Source organism: Anabas testudineus, chromosome 6 (assembly GCF_900324465.2).
Source record: "Anabas testudineus chromosome 6, fAnaTes1.2, whole genome shotgun sequence".
NCBI classification, from domain to species: Eukaryota; Metazoa; Chordata; class Actinopteri; order Anabantiformes; family Anabantidae; genus Anabas; species Anabas testudineus.
In genome coordinates, this window is record NC_046615.1 from 292586 (window position 1) to 311580 (window position 18995).

At 39.4% G+C, this 18995-nt stretch overlaps 1 protein-coding gene across 1 annotated transcript in view; it reads left to right on the forward strand.

Moving 5' to 3' along the window:
• ric8a (RIC8 guanine nucleotide exchange factor A) overlaps positions 1-18995 on the forward strand; it is a 32679-nt gene that overhangs the window by 4896 nt on the left and 8788 nt on the right. The window contains exons 2-12 of the mRNA XM_026366674.1: positions 5036-5083; positions 6406-6619; positions 9016-9170; positions 9347-9427; positions 9904-10003; positions 10201-10388; positions 12073-12167; positions 12280-12430; positions 17518-17613; positions 17714-17858; positions 18307-18451. Coding sequence (XP_026222459.1) covers positions 5036-5083; positions 6406-6619; positions 9016-9170; positions 9347-9427; positions 9904-10003; positions 10201-10388; positions 12073-12167; positions 12280-12430; positions 17518-17613; positions 17714-17858; positions 18307-18451 — 1418 coding nt within the window. The remainder of the gene's footprint in view (positions 1-5035; positions 5084-6405; positions 6620-9015; positions 9171-9346; positions 9428-9903; positions 10004-10200; positions 10389-12072; positions 12168-12279; positions 12431-17517; positions 17614-17713; positions 17859-18306; positions 18452-18995) is intronic.

The following is an 18995-nucleotide window of genomic DNA, read 5'->3' on the forward strand; positions in this document are numbered from 1 at the left end:
AGGCACCGGGAGAAGTAAGGATGGTTCTGGCAGCAGCACCATGCGAAGTAGTCCAACTCCTAACACAGAACCTGGTGGTTACAACATCCACAATTAAGATATCAAGGTGATAAATACAGTCCGAGGTCATACACAAGGAGGTCCAACACAGAGAGAGAGAGAGCGAGAGAGAGAGACAGAGCAGGGTAATGAGGAGGGGAGTGGATGCAGGAACAGGTCCGGCACAGAGAAGAGGGAGAAGGCGAGGAAGAGAATAGACCAGGTGTGGAAGTAACACTCACGGTACCAGAGTTTCAGACAAAGGCAGGTTCCAGGTTGTTGTTGATATCACTAACAGTTGTTTTAGTTTTTCCTTACATCTTCTTCAGGACATTCCAAATGGTTGTACTGGCTATGACCAATGTTTGTGCAATGGCTCAGATTTTCCATCTTCTATTAGCTTCCCAATTGCTTGTTTTTCACACATAGACAGCTCTCTGGTTTTCATGTTGGTTACACCTCAAACCCAAATGTGTTATAAATAAAAACATCTAAAGCAATTTGATTAGGCCTTACAGGTTTAATACTTTTTGAAGGGAATTACTCAACACACTCAGTCTCAGCCTCGAGGGACATGTGACTAGTAGTTTGTATGTAGACCTTGCCTTTGCCTTGCCCCTGCCTTGCCCTGTGTTTTTGGACCCTTGGTCTCTCCTGGACTAACCTTATGGACTGTCAAAACATCCCCTGGACTACGGACCTTGGTATCTCTGCTCTTGTGAGTTTTTCCGTGCCTGTTTGGCAGAGATTTTGGTTGTTATATTTCTGGTTCAACACAGCATCTTTTGATTCTAGTTCTGTTGTAACTTTGTACCTTTGCTCTTTTTAATGTTCTTGTTTCCCTCTTGGATTCCATCTGTATTTGACTCACTGATACTCTTATACTCCTAACCCCTTCCATCCAGCGTGCACACGCCTCTTTACCTTATTCCCACATTCTTTGTATTTAAAATCCTGCACCTTTATTACCTCTGCTCCCTGTAACTTCTGCATCCACTTGGTTCTCATTCACACATATGTATTCTGTCTTGCTGCTACTAACCTTTATTCCTTTGATTGCTTTTGAGAGCATACCTCCGCCTCTCTAGATTTTCCTCCACCTGGAATATCCAACACCATATCCCATAGAGATTCCTGTCTAACCTTACTGTCAGCCTGTCCATCACCAGAGCAAACAAGAAGGGATGTAGAGCCGATCCTTGAAGCAGACCCATCTCCACCTTGAACTCCTCTCACACCTACAGCACACCTCGCCACTGTCTTACAGCTCGTCTGCACTACCTTGATATACTTCTATGCCTTTTTAGACTTCCTCAAACAAAACCACAGCTCCTCTTTCGGCTCGCTGTCATACACTTTTTTAGATCTTCGAAAACACAGTGTGACTCCTTTTGCCCATTTCTGTACTTCACCATCAACATCCTTAAAGCAAAGAGACTGCATCTGTTGTACTCTTTCTAGGCATGGAACCATATTGCTGCTCACAAATGCTTACCTCTGCCCTTAGCCTAGCTACCATTGCTCTTTCCCACAATTTCATTTTATGGCTCATGAGCTTTATCTTTGTTCCTTTCATTTTCCTTATTCATCAACTCTTTAAAGTACTCCTTTTATCTTCCTATCACTCCTGGCACTTGTTAATACATTTCCATCACTATCTTTAATCACACTAAGCCGCACATCCTTCTCATCTCTCCATCCACCTCTCCCTTATTACCGTCCAACCTAGCATACAAGCCGTGACATATGCCCTTTATTTGGCCTCAGCTACCTCTACCTTCACCTTATGCTGCATCTCCCTGTACTCCTGTCTACTATACTATCTTCTTAGCTAGTTAGCCTCTTTCTCTTCATATACGACTGAACTTCTCATGCCACCCTACGTTCATCCTCTAACTCACTCTAGAATTTATCATTTTCTTGTAACTCACATCCTACCTGTGGGTCATAACCACTAACACCACTGAACATCACACCTACAGTTTCTAGCATTAGAGTCATCACCCTATTGATACATCACCTGGAGTTTTCCTAGTAGGCAGTCATTGACTACAGATGATTTTCATCCAAATAATAAAGGCAATCCTTATTTTTGTAATTATATTAGTTTGTTCTATTTTTTATTAGCCTTCAAAAATTGGGTTGTGTGTATGAAAATGACAATTCTTGGAAGATCCCAGTGCCTGTGTCAAAGAGCCATGGCAGCATCAGGTGTTAGGGGAGAAGAGGTGGGAAATTTTGGTGATGTTTAAATGTGAAACCAGATACTGTGGTGGTTGTTTCATGGGACGAGAAACAGTGTACAGTACAGTTGTCACACAGTGGTGTGAAAAAGTGTTTGCCCCCTTACCGATTTCTTATTTTTTTTGTATGTTTGTCACACTTTAATGTGTCTGATCATCAAACTAATTGTTGTCAAAGATAACACAAGTAAACACATCATGCAGTTCTTAAATGAAGGTTTTTATTATTAAGGGTAAAAATAAATCAAAAGCTACATTGCCCTATGTGAAAAAGTGTTTGCCCCCCCTCCGTTAAAATATAACTCAACTCTGGTTCATCACACCTGAGCTCAATTTCTCTAGCTGCACCCAGCCCTGATTGCTGCCATACCTGTTTGCAATCTAGAAATCACTTAAATAGAACCTGCCTGACAAAGTGAAGTAGACCAAAAGATCCTCAAAAACAAATGAGAAAGAGAATAATTGAGATTTATCAGTCTGGAAAACATCATAAAGCCATTTCTAAACCTTTGGGACTGCAGCAAACCACAGTGAGAGCCATTATCTACAAATGGCAAAAACATGGAACAGTGGAGAACCTTCCCAGGAGCCGATCAAAATTACCCCAAGAGCGCAGCAACAACTCATCCACGAGGTCACAAAAGACCCCACAACAACAGCCAAAGAACTGCAGGCCTCACTTACCTCAATTAAGGTGAGTGTTCATGACTCCACCATAAGAAAGAGACTGGGCAAAAATGGTTTGCATGGCAGAGTTCCAAGATGAAAACACAGTAACACCGCATTTCAGAAAAAGAACATCATACCAACAGTAAAATATGGCGGTGGTAGTGTGATGGTCTGGGGCTGTTTTGCTGCGTCAGGACCTGGAAGACTTGCTGTGATAAATAGAACCATGAATTCTGCTGTGTACCAAAATATCCTGAAGGAGAATGTCCGGCCATCTGTTTGTGACCTCAAGCTGAAGCGAACTTGGATTCTGCAGCAGGACAATGATCCAAAGCTCACCAGCAAGTTCACTTCTGAATGGCTAAAGAAGAACAAAATGAAGACTTTGGAGTGGCATAGTCAAAGTCCTGACCTGAATCCAATTGAGATGCTGTGGCGTGACCTTAAAAAAGCAGTTCATCTCGAAAACCCTCCAATATGGCTGAATTACAACAATTCTGCAAAGATGAGTGGGCCAAACTTCCTGTAACAGGACTTATTGCAAGTTATTGAAAACGCTTGATTGCAGTTGCTGTTAATGGTGGCCCAACCAGTTATTAGGTTTAGGGGGCAAACACTTTACACACAGGGCAATGTAGTTTATGATTAATTGTTACCCTTAATTATAAAAACCTTCATTTAAATGTGTTTACTTGTGTTATCTTTGACTAATAATTAAATTAGTTTGATGATCAGACACATTAAAGTGTGACAAACATGCACCACTGTATATTGTGTTGAGTTTGGGAATTACGGTCTGAGGTAATCAGTGGTCCAAGAAACAGTTTTAATTTTTCTCTAACGGTGAGTGGTAGGATGGTATGCACTTAAAAAAATCCAAGTACATAACCCTCACATAACTTGGAGGTTCTTCCAGATGAGACAAAACACATTTAGAGTACCGCATCATCAACACCACCATTGTGTTCATGTTAGTTTGAACTCTTAGCTTGTCAATCAGCAATGCTACAACTTGTAAATTCATTTTCCAAATGTTCGTTCCGGGTTGGAGTATCTGTTTCTATCTGGACCTGTGTGATACTGCACACTGTGCATTTCACCAGTAAGTCCAGTCACGGTGTACCAGACATGAAACAGCTTAAAGCAGCTGGATAGTGTAGTGGTAATAATTGTTGACCTCTTTGTCAGAGACTGGGGTTTGAATTTTAGATATGGCCCACCTCCAGCAGCGTTCTTTAGGCAAAACATCCCTATGCTTACCCTGCCTTTGCCTTGTAAGTTGCTTTAAAAAAAAAGTGTCCAGTAAATGTAAAGCCCGAACAACTAGAAAACTGTCTTTTGAACAGGTTAGCATTGAGCTTCAGCAAAGCTTAGCTAAATTATCACAGTCACCAGAAGGGATGGTTATTTTAAGTAATTTTAAGTAGTTCAGGTTGTGACACTTATATTCCATGGAACATGTGCAGACAGTTTATCAAGACAACTAGTACCCTCAGCTCGATCCCAGCTTAATGGGATTTGGCTGCGGACCTTACAACTCTTATCAGTAGCTTGGAAAGTAGTGACTTCAGCTCCAGAGTGTGTATTTTCTTAGTAGTGGGTGTTTGTTTGCAGTATAATAGGCTTAGCCTTCGCAGCAGTACTTCTAACTAGCCATGTGTCAGCGTAACCTAACACATAATAATAGAACATCCTCATGAGCTGGTTTAGAATTATGAAACAACAAAAATATGTTAGTGGCAACTTAATATACGGTGTAGGACTCATCTTTGCTTTCCGTTGTCAAATTCACCTTTGCTTGTGCATGTGAAGCATCCTCTACCTGGCAACACACAAGTTCTTCAACTGTGGGGAGGACAGGTCCGGGGAAACAACACTGTCCAACATTTTGAATTTGGATTGTAGTGCAATTTTTTTTAACACAGTGTCAGTCACATCCTTTAAACAAATGGCAATTTTTGTTACATGATCCATGCTGTTTACCTTGTGTCTCTCTCTCTCTCTCTCTCTCTCTCATTACACTGCTACTGCTTGTCTACTTTACCTTCACCTTTCTTTGTGTCTTCTATTTTTTTATATTTCAGATGAACCAGTGCTTTACATTCAGCAGAGAAGAAGTACAGGAAAGACAGGTATTCCCTAATATTCAGTTCAAACTGACTGGTGGGAGTCCAGGTATTTAACCTCACTCTGTTCTATAATTGTCAGCACTTTCAGGGTTATTTAGGTCCCATGGGTCATATCACCAGACCATCATTTTGTTTGGGTCACATGACCTGTCTGGGGCAGGGATGTAATGAATGCATTGTAAGTGGCTAAAAAGCGGTGTCATAGAGCATAGAGCACTACTCTGTCAAAGTGGGTGTTCCAATTTAATGCAGTTGACAGCATATTAATAGTAAATAAATATTTTATAATAACCAACAAAAAATTATGAAAACCTTTTTCATCCCAGAGTAACCTTCATCACCTTCAACTCTGCACTGTAAAATTTGTTGTTTCAACTTAAAAACACAAGTTGTCTTCAAATTTTACACCAAGTCAATAAATGGGTTTTTATTTCTAACACAACTGAATGTTATCTTGACTAAATATTGTATGCTGTGCAAACAATTTTGTTAACTTAAACACCCTCCAAAATTAATTTGAATTCAATTTGACTTGGTAATTTCAAGATATAACTTGTCAAACTTAGTCAAACAACCATGGTACTGCAGCCAACATGGCTTCTGCCTTCTGTTTGAACCAAAATGTGCCAAAATGTACCAAAATGAATTCAAAATCATCATGTTTTGCTGCATTAAGTGGCTTTAATAAATTGTGTACTGGGGTAGGAACTGAATTTAACACCAATTGTTATCATGGTTCACATTGTCTATGCTGGTGTAAAAATAAACAACTGCGATATAATATATACATGTATTAAAGACACATAGCAAGTTTCCGTGATTACTTTTTTCTTTCTAGAACAATATTTTAAGAGCATTCACTAAATACATGCATACTGGGAAGTCTACTAATAATTTGTTTTCTATTTTATCAACTTGAGTTGACAAGTTGAGTGAACAGTATTAATTCAACTCATAATTTTGGTTAAAAAACTTCAAGTCAGAACAACTAATGTTTATAAGTTCTGTCCATAAAAACATGACATTTTAAGATGAATTATCTAAAATAAAATATAAAATTAGAATATTTAGGTTAACTTAATTAAAAAATACTTCAATATTCAGTTCCACAAAATTCCTGAATGAGAATTTACAGTGTGCAGATATTCCACTCAGGCACCAAAGGGAACCCTTAGTTGGGCTGTGCTATATCATATTGTCCACAATATAATGTGATTACAATTACACAGCAATTTACACCGAACACGTGCAGTACACAAATTCTAATATAGCTGTAATTGCTGTTATTGCTGCCTTAAACTAAATTGATGTTTTGTGTAATGCAGCGTTTGGGAGAGTTGGTCCTTGGTTTCTTGAACAGGGAGTTGCAGCCTTCTTGTCAGCTCACCTGTCTGGAAACAGTTCGAGTCTTGTCCAGAGACAAACATTGTCTAGACCCCATCATCAGCTGCTCTGCAATGTCCACTCTTGCTCGCTATGCTGGCATCGCCATGGCCAGTACTGCCACACCTGCCTACAGTCAGTCTTTGGAGTGCCAAGGTAAATCCTGCCACTGACATAAGACTTTATAGGTAATAGGTAACAACAGCAGCAAAAACTAACCAATATGTAGATATTACCATTTGCTGACATCTAGTGACTGCACTGAACATTACATGGCCACTAACTACTTATACTCAAAAGTTTGTCAGGAGGAGAACAGGATGGATGGATGGATGGGTCAGTGAAGCGCAGGGCAAATCAGTGAGGGCCGTTGCCGGTGGGACAGACCACACTGATTGACTTTACAGTTTAATGAATAAGTGCCTGAGAAGAGAAGCTGAGGTGATGAAACAAAGCAAATATTAAAGTCAGTAGGGTCTTCTAATTTTTAAATTTTCCATAATGTGTTTGTCATATCAAGGTGTGAGAGCCAGTGTAGCATAAGTGACATTTGACCAACTTTACACAATATTAGACAAATTCCAATATGTTCTGTTAATGAGTCTTTTATGCACCTGCAAGTTAGTTATGGTGTTCCACAGGGTTCTATGCTAGGTTGAAAATGCTCCTATACAGCCGTGGCCAAAAGGAGAATGACACAAGTATTTCATTTTTTTTAAGTCTGCTGCCTCAGTTTTTATGATGGCAATTTGCATGTACACTAGAATATTATAAAGAGTAAACAAATGAATTGCACTGTAGTAGTAGCTTTAGTAGTAACTACCTACTGACATCATGTCAGTGATTCTCTCATTAAAACAGGTGAGTGTCAGGGTGTTGGGTCCAAAATTACCACAACACGTTTCATACACTAAGAGATGGAGACCATAAAGCACAACAAGGACACTTGGCCTTTTTACTTGCAAGGGGAGCCGGCCTGAGGTCTTAGCATCATAAATGCTTCACCCAGGATTTCCTATCTCCAACTCCGTCCGTTCCCCCTTTGTGCAAACTTTTTATTACAAATGAGACACACCCTGAAGTTAGAGATGTGGGCTGGTATGATTAAAGGAAGATCATTTTACAAGGAAAAAGAACTCCATATAAGGATAAAACACTGCTCATAGGTGTATAGCAACAAGAACTGGTCAACTCTGAGAATGCTGACCTTTTTCTGACCTGTCCTGTTTTATGTCTGTGTGCAGCATCAGCAGAGTATAACATGTTCCTGTTGCTGACAGGATTAAACATCAAAAACAAATATCCTTCATAATGACAAGAAGTAAGAAACAATAATTAAACAAAAATGTAATAAGAGAATTAGATAATTATCAGTGAGTAAATCATTTTTACTCTAACACAGGGCTTTAACTGCCATTATCTCTCAAATAGGCTACTAAGTAGACCTGCATGCTGGGGGACAGCTTGTCATTGGCTTTATATTTCTACTATCATCATTCATGTTTTTGGTGCTATGTGTTTCCAATATGCAGTTACTGATCTTTAAATACATTTTGTTGTGATTTGGCATTATATCAGTAAATTGAAGTGAAATCTAATTGATTTATTTGGTTTTTGAGGAATAACAGTAAATTAGTAAAGAATTCATGTATGTCAGTTGGAAGAGCTCACCAAGAGTTTTCATTTTATATACTGTGTATATTTGATATACTAAATCTCAGTTTCACGCAAAATGTCACTTATGCCTATGGCTCTTACCCCTCATCTGATGAGGGGTAAGAGCCTAAACTCTTAGTTGCCTAAACTCAACACCAATGAAGTTGATTTTAGAGTCAATCTTGGGTCTGTGGTGGGATAGTCCTGCTACAGTGCTCTGCATTGCACATCTGCCATCCACCCCAACCATCTCATTGTGACTCAGTAGAAGAATAGAAGTGGTGCTTTATTGCTTCAAAAAAATCTTGCATCAGAATGTTCCCTACAAGAGCAAAAGAATGGTTTAGCTGCATAGGAACATAATTTTTAGCAGTCATGGTTGTCTATCCTAAATGAAACATTTTAGTACCTTTTCAGTAATGGCTGGAAACACAATAACATCTCAATACAGATGTTTTTTCAATATTGAAAATGATCTTTAAGGTAAGATAAGCTTATCTGACAGAAGAAATGAAAGTCAAAAGTAAAACTGTTACGTAAAGTTTTTGTTTATTTGTACAGATCCATGTCCTGTTAAACTTTTAAACTAGTAGTAGTAGTTCTCATGCAGTTTTTTTGTGCTTGATTATTAGCAACATTTCATTTAATCTCATTCATTTATCTTCAGATAAAGTGGTTATAATCTGGAAATAATAATAAAAACATGATTAATAATAACAATTTATTATTGATAAACCAAAGGACACAATTAACGAATTCGCACCCACATTTCTTAACACCAAATGTTTTAAGCTCATTGCCTTTTCTTTGCTGTGTGACTGCTGTGCATTTGTAGACTTTGTAGCTACATTAATAGAAAACATGTGGTGTAAACTTTGGCTTATTTCTTTTCCTAGTGCAGAGCCAGAGAGGGGAAGGCGAGGAGACAGAAGACGTATCCAGTGAGGTTGTGAAGGAAGCCTCTCCTCCTTCAGAAAATCCTGACCAGGAAGTGATTGTTGAAGCTCTTAAGTCTATTTGTAACATCCTGCTACACAGTGAGGTGGGACAGGTTAGTTGGCTGTGTCTCCTCATACTGTACATACAGGTAAACCCACAATTATTACATTCGTTTTTTAAACGGAACAAACTTGTGGTGAACTGTATTCACACAAAATCTTAATTTATAAAAATTGTATTAGTTTTATGCAAATCTATAAAATGTATTGATGGATGTATGGATGGCAGGTGGTAGCAGCAGATCTACAGCTGATAAGAGGTTTGGCAGAGAGGCTGAAGCAGTGTCATGATCCCACCTGGAGCCATGAGGTATGCATGTCAGCAAGTTACTTTATTGTGGGGACTGTGTCCTCAAAGCAAGTTGAATCATAAATTCATTACTGATTAAATTTGTCTTGAAACCCCTAAAATGTAAGTCTACATTTCAATCTTGATTGTTTTATTTTTAAATATTAATACATTGTGGTGGTGTGTAATCAATGTTACTTGATTCTAAAATTTTTTAATTTATTTTTAATTTTATTTATTTTTTAATACTGATGCTGTCCACTGTAAACTGTTCTTCCATTCTTCTATACTGTCTCACCTTGCTGCTGTAGAAAAAGAATTTCCCCAACGTGGGATAAATAAAGTCTATCTTATCTTATCTTATCTTAAAGGCAAAATCATAAAAACTCACTTAAAAACTTACAGTTGGTACTAAATAGGTTTAGGGGTTTGCTATCCAGTCTAACTGCGACTAAAGAGAGTTAATAAGTCTCCATACATCTTCTCTCTCTCTCCAGGTGCGTTTCTTTAACTTACGCCTCACCTTCCTGCTGACTGCCCTGAGAGTGGACATCAGGGCACAGCTGGCTAAGGAGCTTCATGGCATCAGTCTGTTAGGTAACCTTTTGTGAAACAGTTTTTCCTGTGTAGTAGTTCTCTAGATTTGTTACAGATAACATCATCAATATCTGTAACCACTGAAATGTCAGAAAGTCATATAAATATGTGAAGAGGCCATATAAAATTATTTACAAGTGAGGAATGTATTGTAATGTATGATATGTTGTGAACTTCTTGTCCTGTGTGTACTCTAGGCAACTATTTGGATGCCACACTAGGTCTGTGTTGGCCAGATACATTGGAGATGGCCAGGCCAGGGTTAGAAGGTATCCCACCTGAAGAAATACCTCAGCTAAGTCGGCAACAAACAGAACTAGCCATGGAAGTACTGAAAATACTTTTCAACATCACATTTAACCCAACTAGACGCAAGGTTGATGAGGTACTGATTTACATGTTAGGACTGTTATACTGCTAGTTATGAATACTGTAGACAAATGGTAGTATAACATTGCACTTTTGTGCACTTTTTGCTAAATCACTAATTTCATATATCTTCATATATCTTGCCAAGATTAGAGTTGCAGTGGTATACTGGTTTCATGGTAGACCTCTACCATGGTATCAAAATAGATGATTATAATTTCACACTTACCAGCTTAAATGATTTTGTGAGAAAATAATCATTGACAATGACATTATCATGACAGTAAACGACTGCCTTCTATTAATGCACAAGGAATAAAAATCTAATGATTTAATAATATAACGGGATATTTTCTGCATACTTTTCTGCATATTTTTAATACTTGAAGTATATATATATATATATGTGTGTGTGTCTGTTGTTTTATGATAAAAAAAGAGTGGTTCACTCAGAGGCTTGTCACAATATATATAAAAAAAATTCCCCACTCGCTCCTTCCTTGGAGCGGTCTTATTCCTTCAAGTTCGGGTCCTCTACCAGAGGCCTGGGAACTTGAGGGTCCTGCGCAGTATCTTAGCTGTATCTAGGACTGCACTCTTCTGGACAGAGATCTCAAATGTTGTTCCTGGGATCTGCTGGAGCCACTCTCCCAGTTTGGGAGTTACAGCCCCCAGTGTTCTTTTCCAACTCTTCTTTCAGCCCTTGGTACTTCTCTATCTTCTCGTAATCCTTCTTTCTGATGTTGCTATCACTTGGGATTGCTACATCTATCACTACAGCCTTGTTCTCCTTTTTGTCCACCACTACTATGTCGGGTTGGTTGGCATTAACAGTAAACATTACCAGTTTACTCTATCGATCTTGTACTCAGAGCCTGCTCCTGTGCTGCTAGGATTAGTGCCTCTGTGCTGTCTTTCAGTCCAGCCTTGTCCAGCCACTGGTAGGATTTGTCGACATCAGCCATTTCTTTCTGCCGGTGGTACATACCGCACAGGGGTTTGTCCTCCTCTTCCTTCCCTTGCTCCTCTGGAGCCTGCTGCCTGAGGTATTCACTAAGCACACCATCAGTTGGGGCCATCTTTCTGATGTATTCAAGGAACTTAGTTGTTATATCCTGGATAGTGGCTTTGACACTCACTAATCCTTGTCCTCCTTCCTTCTGCTTAGCATACAGTCTCAGGGTGCTGGATTTGGGGTGAAACCCTCAATGCATTGTAAGGAGCTTCCTTGTCTTGGTCAGTGGCTTCCATCTCCTCCTTTGGCCAGCTTATTATGCCAGCGGGATACCTTATGACCGGAATGATGACATAAAAAGTAGTATACATTAATATTTATATGCACTCTACAGCTGTGTGGTCTTCCCTGTGTTTTATTTACCTCCTATTTAGTGTAGTCCAAAGCATTAGACTGATTTACTGACAGAGGAGAATGAAATTGCTTACTTTTAGCACAGTAATACTTGGAAGTTAGTGTTTAATAAGTTACTTTCTATTCTTGAAAATTAAGAGACATTCTATGAAATCCATAATGATCATGTGTTTGTGTTGTTTGAAAATGTAAGTAATGGTGAACAATGTGAAACAGTTACTTGTTTTCATTGTCAGAAACCACAGAAAGTTGCTGGTGTCTCTGCCTATTACAACCAAGTGCAAAGTGTACTTCAATATACTGTAATTAAGTGTAGAAAGTCTGTGTGAAGGAGGAGGCAGCTGGGTACAGACATTTGGGAGCCATACTGAGACGTTGTCTGATGAGCCATGCAGATGGAGAGGAGCGGACTGAGGAATTTCACAGGTAGGAAAGTGGACTCTTTAAATAAATTGTTTTTCTCTTCATTGATTACTTTACAGACATTTCTCTTCCATGATTCTAATGTCCTCATCATCTCTCATTATTTTTTTCTCAGCCATACAGTTAACTTGTTAGGCAACATCCCTCTGCCTTGTTTGGATGTACTGTTGATGCCCAAGGTGCAACAAAGTTCTATTGAGTACATGGGGGTCAACATGGATGCTGTCAACATGCTGCTGAATTTCATGGAGAAAAGACTTGACCAGGTGAGACAACACTCTGTGTCTGGGATAATCACTTCCATTACTATAATAAAATCCAATTAAGTTTTTTTATAGAGAGCCAAATCAAAACAAAAAGCATCTCAAGGCCCTTTACAAGGTAAGGCTAAGGTTAAGACTTTACAAGTAGAGAAAACCTACAAATCCGTTGAGCATAGACTAGGCAACAGTGGAAAGAAATCCCTTTTTGCACTTAAAACATTTTTTTTTTCTAGATTGGAATCTGTGAGAAATGGAAAATAATACTGTTGAATATAGTAAAACAAACACCCCTACATGTATGCAAACATTATACTGATTGATAGACTATCCAATGAAAGATTAGTGATCACCTTGTAAGGACTTATACAGTATATACAATCAATTTTCCCAGTATCATAAATATTTGTCAAACTGTAAATTAAACAAAAATGCTATTCTCTCAATCCTATGAACAACCATAATCATCTATCCAGTCTGTCTTTGTTGGAGGATTGGTCTGTAGCCATTTTCCTTTTAGTGATTTCTTACTGGCAGCTAAGAATAGCTAACAGATATTTTTAGTAGGTATTTTTCTTATGTTTACTCCAAGAGCACAAAAACTACTCATGGGAGAGTTTCAAGGTTAATGTCACTGCTGACTAAAAAGAACACAAAACATAATTTGCCAAAAAACTACTTTTGGGCAAATATTCTGACTGATGAGAAAAAGTTGACTTTTTTAGAAGGTGTGTCCTGTTACATCTGGTGTACAAATAACACAGCATGTCATGAAAAGAAAATCATAACAACAGTCAAACATGGTGGTGGTAGTGTGATTATGTGGGGCTGGTTTGCAAAGGAGAATCAGTTTGTGACCTCATGCTCAAGCGCACTTGGGTTATGCAGCAGGATAATGATACAAAACAACAACAGATTCACCCCTAACATACTCTTAAATCAAAATCCAGGCTCAAATCTGATTGAGATGCTGTGGCATGAACTTAAACAGGCCAACATCCCTCAAATGCAGCTAAATTTAACAATTCTGCCAAGAAGAGTGGGTCCAAATTTCTTCACAGCAATGTGACAGTCTCATTGCCAGTTACAGTCACAAATAGTTAACAGAAGTTGTTACAGCCAAGGGTGGCACAACAAATGTAATTCAATGCAATTTTTAAATTTACTTGGGATCTCTTTGAATAGGACCTGGCTGTAGACATGCATGGCGTCTGATCCCCTCGGCCAGAAATTCTTCACTTTATACTGAAATCTGTCGCCTTTTCTGACAGATGTAGAAAGGCACACAAAACAAGGTTTCTTGGGATTTGAATGCCTTTGTAGACAGGCTAAAAAAAGAGAATGTAGTAGGTGGTAGTAGGCTAACGTTAGCAGTTCCTTTTGTATGAAGAGGCGAGCATGCCTTTGCAGATGGACAATGGATAGTTGTAGTACAGTAGTCCCCGTACTGGGGAACCCGCCTTGCTCTGCAGGTTGGAATTCTGGAGGACACCATTCCTAGCAAATGCCAATGCTCACGTTGGACACCGGGAGCCCCCCAGGCCCCCAGATCTGCATCCTCCCTGGTCCCGGCTTCAGTCGTCGCAGCTGCTGCTCCTGCTGTTCCTGTTGCAGCTGCTGCTCCTGCTGCACCTTTTCCTGCTGCTGCTTGTCGCTACCTCCTCTCCAATCTCCAGATGGGAGACTGCAGCTGGCTCTCCGGGTGCTGCCACCGGACCTTCTGCACAGCGGCTCTCCAGACAGCAGCCAGCTCTCTAGACGCCGATCCTTTTGCAACTTCTGGGCCATCCCAATGGCATAACCAGGTACTTGTAGAGTCCGGCAGGAGTGTTGAAGGCGGTCTTCCACTCATCGCCTTCACTGATTCTGAATACGTTATAGGCATTGTGAAGGTCAAGCTTGGTGAAGCTCCCTGGACCAATTTAAATGAGGAAGTGATGAGGCGTAGCGGGTACCAGTTCTTGATGGTTATCTGATTAATTCCACAAAAGTAAATACAGGGTCTCAACCGCCTGTCTTATTGTGTTCCCCACAAAGAAACACACCGCACTGGCCGGAGAGGAAGATAGACGAATGAGTTATGCAGCTAATGCATTGTCCTAATTCTTCTGCATTGCAGAGCAGACAGGGAGTAGAGACGACCACGTGGTGGCATGGTGCTTGGCAGGAGATCAATGGCGCAGTAGTATGGGCAATGAGATACTCTCTGGGAACCATGGCAATGTCTGAATAGTTTTTCTCTGACACTGGGCCTAGATAGAGACAGGTTGCGGCATGAAGACAGGTGGTTAAACAGGTTGCCCCCTAGCTTCAAATTCCTGACCCCAGTCTCTCGCAGGACCCGGCTACTTGGGTTAGTTCTGACTGGAAAGCAAATTGCATAGAACAGGAGAACAATGCCTTGGTCTGTCAAGATTTTATGGGGAAAACCCACTCTTGAAAAGAACTGAACTAATGAGAATGCCACAGCTTTTGTTTTAACAGATTTTAATGGGAACACTTCTGGGTATTTAGTAGCATAATCTGTGATAACCAGCATGTAGCGATTTTCTGCTTTGGTTTTCTCCACTGGACCAACAATGTCCATCCCCAGGCATTCAAAAGGCGTATTAATAATTGGGAGAGGATGTAATGGAGCTCAGGACGTGACTCTAGCAATAGTCTTCTGACACTAAGGGCAGCTCTTACAGAACTGAGCAACATCTGTGCGCAAGCCTGGCCAGTGAAAATGCTCTGCTCGAATGTCTAATTCGAGCAGTGGTCTTATGTTTCCCCAGGTGGCCAGCCCAAGGAATAGAATGTCCCAAGTTAAGTATTATATCTTGGGCTTCTTGAGGAACCACTAGCTGCTTTGTCTGGCCCTGCTGATGATAAAGAATCCCATTCTGCAGAAAGTATTCCTCTGTTAGCAGGCTCAGCCTCTAGCCCTGTCTCCCTAGCACTCAATAAACAGGGGGACAAAGTCGGATCATTCTGCTGCATTTCACTTATATTGGTAGGTAACTGAAAGCCCAAAGGGATGTCTGGAGCAGTCTCAACTGATGAATCTACAGCAGTACGTTTTAATTTTTCTTTTCTTCTCTGGCTATGTGGCTTGCGAAACTTCCCGGGTCGTGTCTCAAGCTCAGCAGCGTAAAAAGGCAACGCACCAAGGGTTGGAGAATGCTCCTGTACATGCTTTGCTTGTGCTCTTGAGCTGGAGTACAGGTTAGTCATAATGAACTTTGTGGACTGGTGTGAGAGCAACCACCTGTGCTTAAACACCAGTAAGACGAAGGAGATAATAATTGACTTCTGGAGGAGGACACCACAGCACACACCGGTGAGCCAGGGCTCAAACATTGAGATAGTGGACAGTTTTAAGTACCTGTGTGTTCACATAAGCCATCTCGACTGAACTAATAACACTGATGCCCTGTACAAGAAGGGCCAAAGTTGCCTTCATCTTCTGAAGAGACTAAGGTCCTTTGGAGTGCGCATGCCCCTGCTAAGGACTTTTTTTGACTCTGTGGTAGCCTCTGCAATTCCTTATGCTGTGGTCTGCTGGGGTGCAGGCAGCACAGACAGGGACAGGAAAAGACGGAATAAGCTGGTCAGGACCAGTTCTGTTCTAGGCTTTCCACTGGACTATGTGGAGGAGGTGGGTGAGAGGAGGATGTCGGCCAAGCTGACATCCATTATGGACAATACGTCTTATCCACTGCATCAGACAGTGGAAGCTCTTTGCAGCTTCTTCAGTGGACGACTGATAAAGATAAACTTTATTGTCATTGCGACATCATACAACGAGATTAAGGTGCCAACCAGTCTGTGCCATATATACAATGAAATAAATAAAAAAAACAAACAGAATAAATAATCTCACATTGTGCTGCGAACCAGCTCTCACTCCCACAAGTGAGCATACTGTCACAGTGACAGTATGCTCACTACTGATCCACCCTTAGTGTAGGAAGGAGCGATACCACAGGTCCTTCGTACCCCCTGATGTTAGACTGTACAACTCAACAGTCTAACAAACTCAAACAGTACACATACATGTTTATTATTAATCTGTCTCATCATGTAAATGTCTAATATATTACATTTTTGCGCATTTGACACTTTCTATTTTTCATTCTTTTGCACTTTACTGTCGTTTTGTAGCTGTCATAACAATTTCCCCACTGTGGGATCAATAAAGATTTATCTCTTATCTCTTGTATCTTATCTCAGACAGCACACCTTCTCCTTCTCCACTCTTGAGCTCTAGTTCTGTCTTGTTCAATTGCTCAATTACAGCACCTATCTGTATATTGCCAATGTCTGCCTTTAACCTTTGCAAGTTCCACAGACAAAGACATATTCTGTTCTTATGCTTTATCCCTTACATTTTTTCTATAGTTTCAATATTATTTTAATATATATTAATATGTGTGTCTTTTTGGTGATGTGCAGTGTTTGGTGTGCGCCAAAAACATCCACTTACAGTACTTACAGTACTATTACAATAAGTGAATTATCATATTAAGTAAAACAAGAAAACTGAAAATCAATATGCATGCGATCTTCATCTAACTCACAACAATACAAAAACAGAGTCTGCTGAAAATAATAGTAAACAAACATTATATGTTTTCATGTTTTTATTGAACATAATATGTAAACATTCACAGTGCAGGGTGGAAAAAGTATCCACCCTGTTGTGAGTTAGATGAAGATCGGAGCACATTTTATGACCAATTCATGCAAAACTCCACGTAATCCCAAAGGGTTCACACACTTTTTCTTGCAACTGTATGTTAAATTACAAACTTAGTATAAAGTTTGTTCAAGGCAGCATTTATTCAATTAAATCCAATTCTTGGAAAACCAACATGGCCTTTAGTTGACTTTGGTCATCTCTTAAATAAATCAATCTTAAATAAAGTTGATAGTTAAGTTAATAAGGTAGTTTGTTATTACCACCATATATTATTAAAACCAATTTAGTTGCTACTGCACTCCAGCTGTTTATTTGTATTTATTAGAAAACTATATATATATATATATATATATATATATATATATATATATATATATATATATATATAACTTGTTTTTATAACTCTCAGGGACACAAGTTGAAAGAGACCCTCATCCCATCACTGAATTTGCTGACTGAAAGCGCTCGTATTCACAGAGAGACCAGGAAGTTCCTCAGATCAAAGGTCAGTACTGGTCTTGGGCAAATACTATAAAATCCCTATTGAAGAAATAAATTGTAAGCTTTGTATTTTGATGGGTTTTAAATTTTAAGTATGTGTTTAGGTGCTGCCTCCACTGCGTGATGTAAAGACCAGGCCAGAGGTAGGAAGTGCTCTGAGGAACAAACTAGTCCGCCTTATGACACACATTGATACTGATGTCAAGGACTGTGCTGCAGAATTCCTCTTTGTTCTCTGCAAAGAAAGTGGTAAGAGAAATACTGTATATGTTTGCTCATGTCCATTTTTGTACATCACTCTAAAAATCCAAGTTTGACATAGACAATCGCATTTGTTGAGGATGTATTAAATATGTAAGATGACTTAAGCCCACTCAAAAGCATTAAAATCAGTGACCTCTTATAGAGAGATAAATTGTCCCAGAATGATGCTTGTGATCCCAAAGAGCTCAAAATTTGATTACTTCAACATAACGTCATTAAAATATAATTTTAATATGGACTGTGCCTTTTTTTGTGAACATTTCTGAAGCTGTCCATACTGTAGATAAAAACATGACTGTAAGACTAGTACAGTCACTTAATGAAGGATCATTTAAATATTTGAACTGGATTAGCTCCTGCTTTTGTTGACACTACAAACTCTGTTTATGTGCTAAAATTTTGCCATATTAAAAATAACATGTTCTCTATTCAGTTTCAAGGTTCATCAAGTACACTGGATATGGTAATGCAGCAGGTCTGCTGGCTGCCAGAGGACTACTTAGAGCAGGGAAAGACTCTGGAATCTACTCCGAAGATGAAGACTCTGAGACAGAGGAATACAGAGAAGCCAAGGCCCAGTTAGTACCACTGCAATACTGTATCACCCTAACTCACAGTAACATCAATTCAATTCAATTCAGTTTTATTTGTATAGTGCCAATTCACAACAGAGGCTATCTCAAGGCACTTTACAGTGCAAGGTTTAAGAGCTTACAGAGAATAATTATACAAAAAATGATACAGAAAACCCAACAATCCCATTTGAGCAAGCTTTAGGCAACAGTGGAGAGGAAAAACTCCCTTTAGAGGAAGAAACCTCAAGCAGAACCAGGCTCATAGAAACACTGAGTTTCAACAGTTTTGAAATACAAGCGTTTAAAAAAATTAGGCAACATTATTCATCCAACCTGAATCCAGTATGACATTAGCTCATTCTGTTTTATTAGTTAATTAACTCAACATCTGTACACTAAGAAAATAGCTTGAGAAGCATGCACTGGTTCAGTTCAGTGGCATTACTGAGGATCCAAAAAGTATTCACAGTGCGCAACTTTTTTTCAACATTTTGTTATGTTACAGCCTTATTCCAAAATAAACTAATTCCTTATTTTGCTCATAATT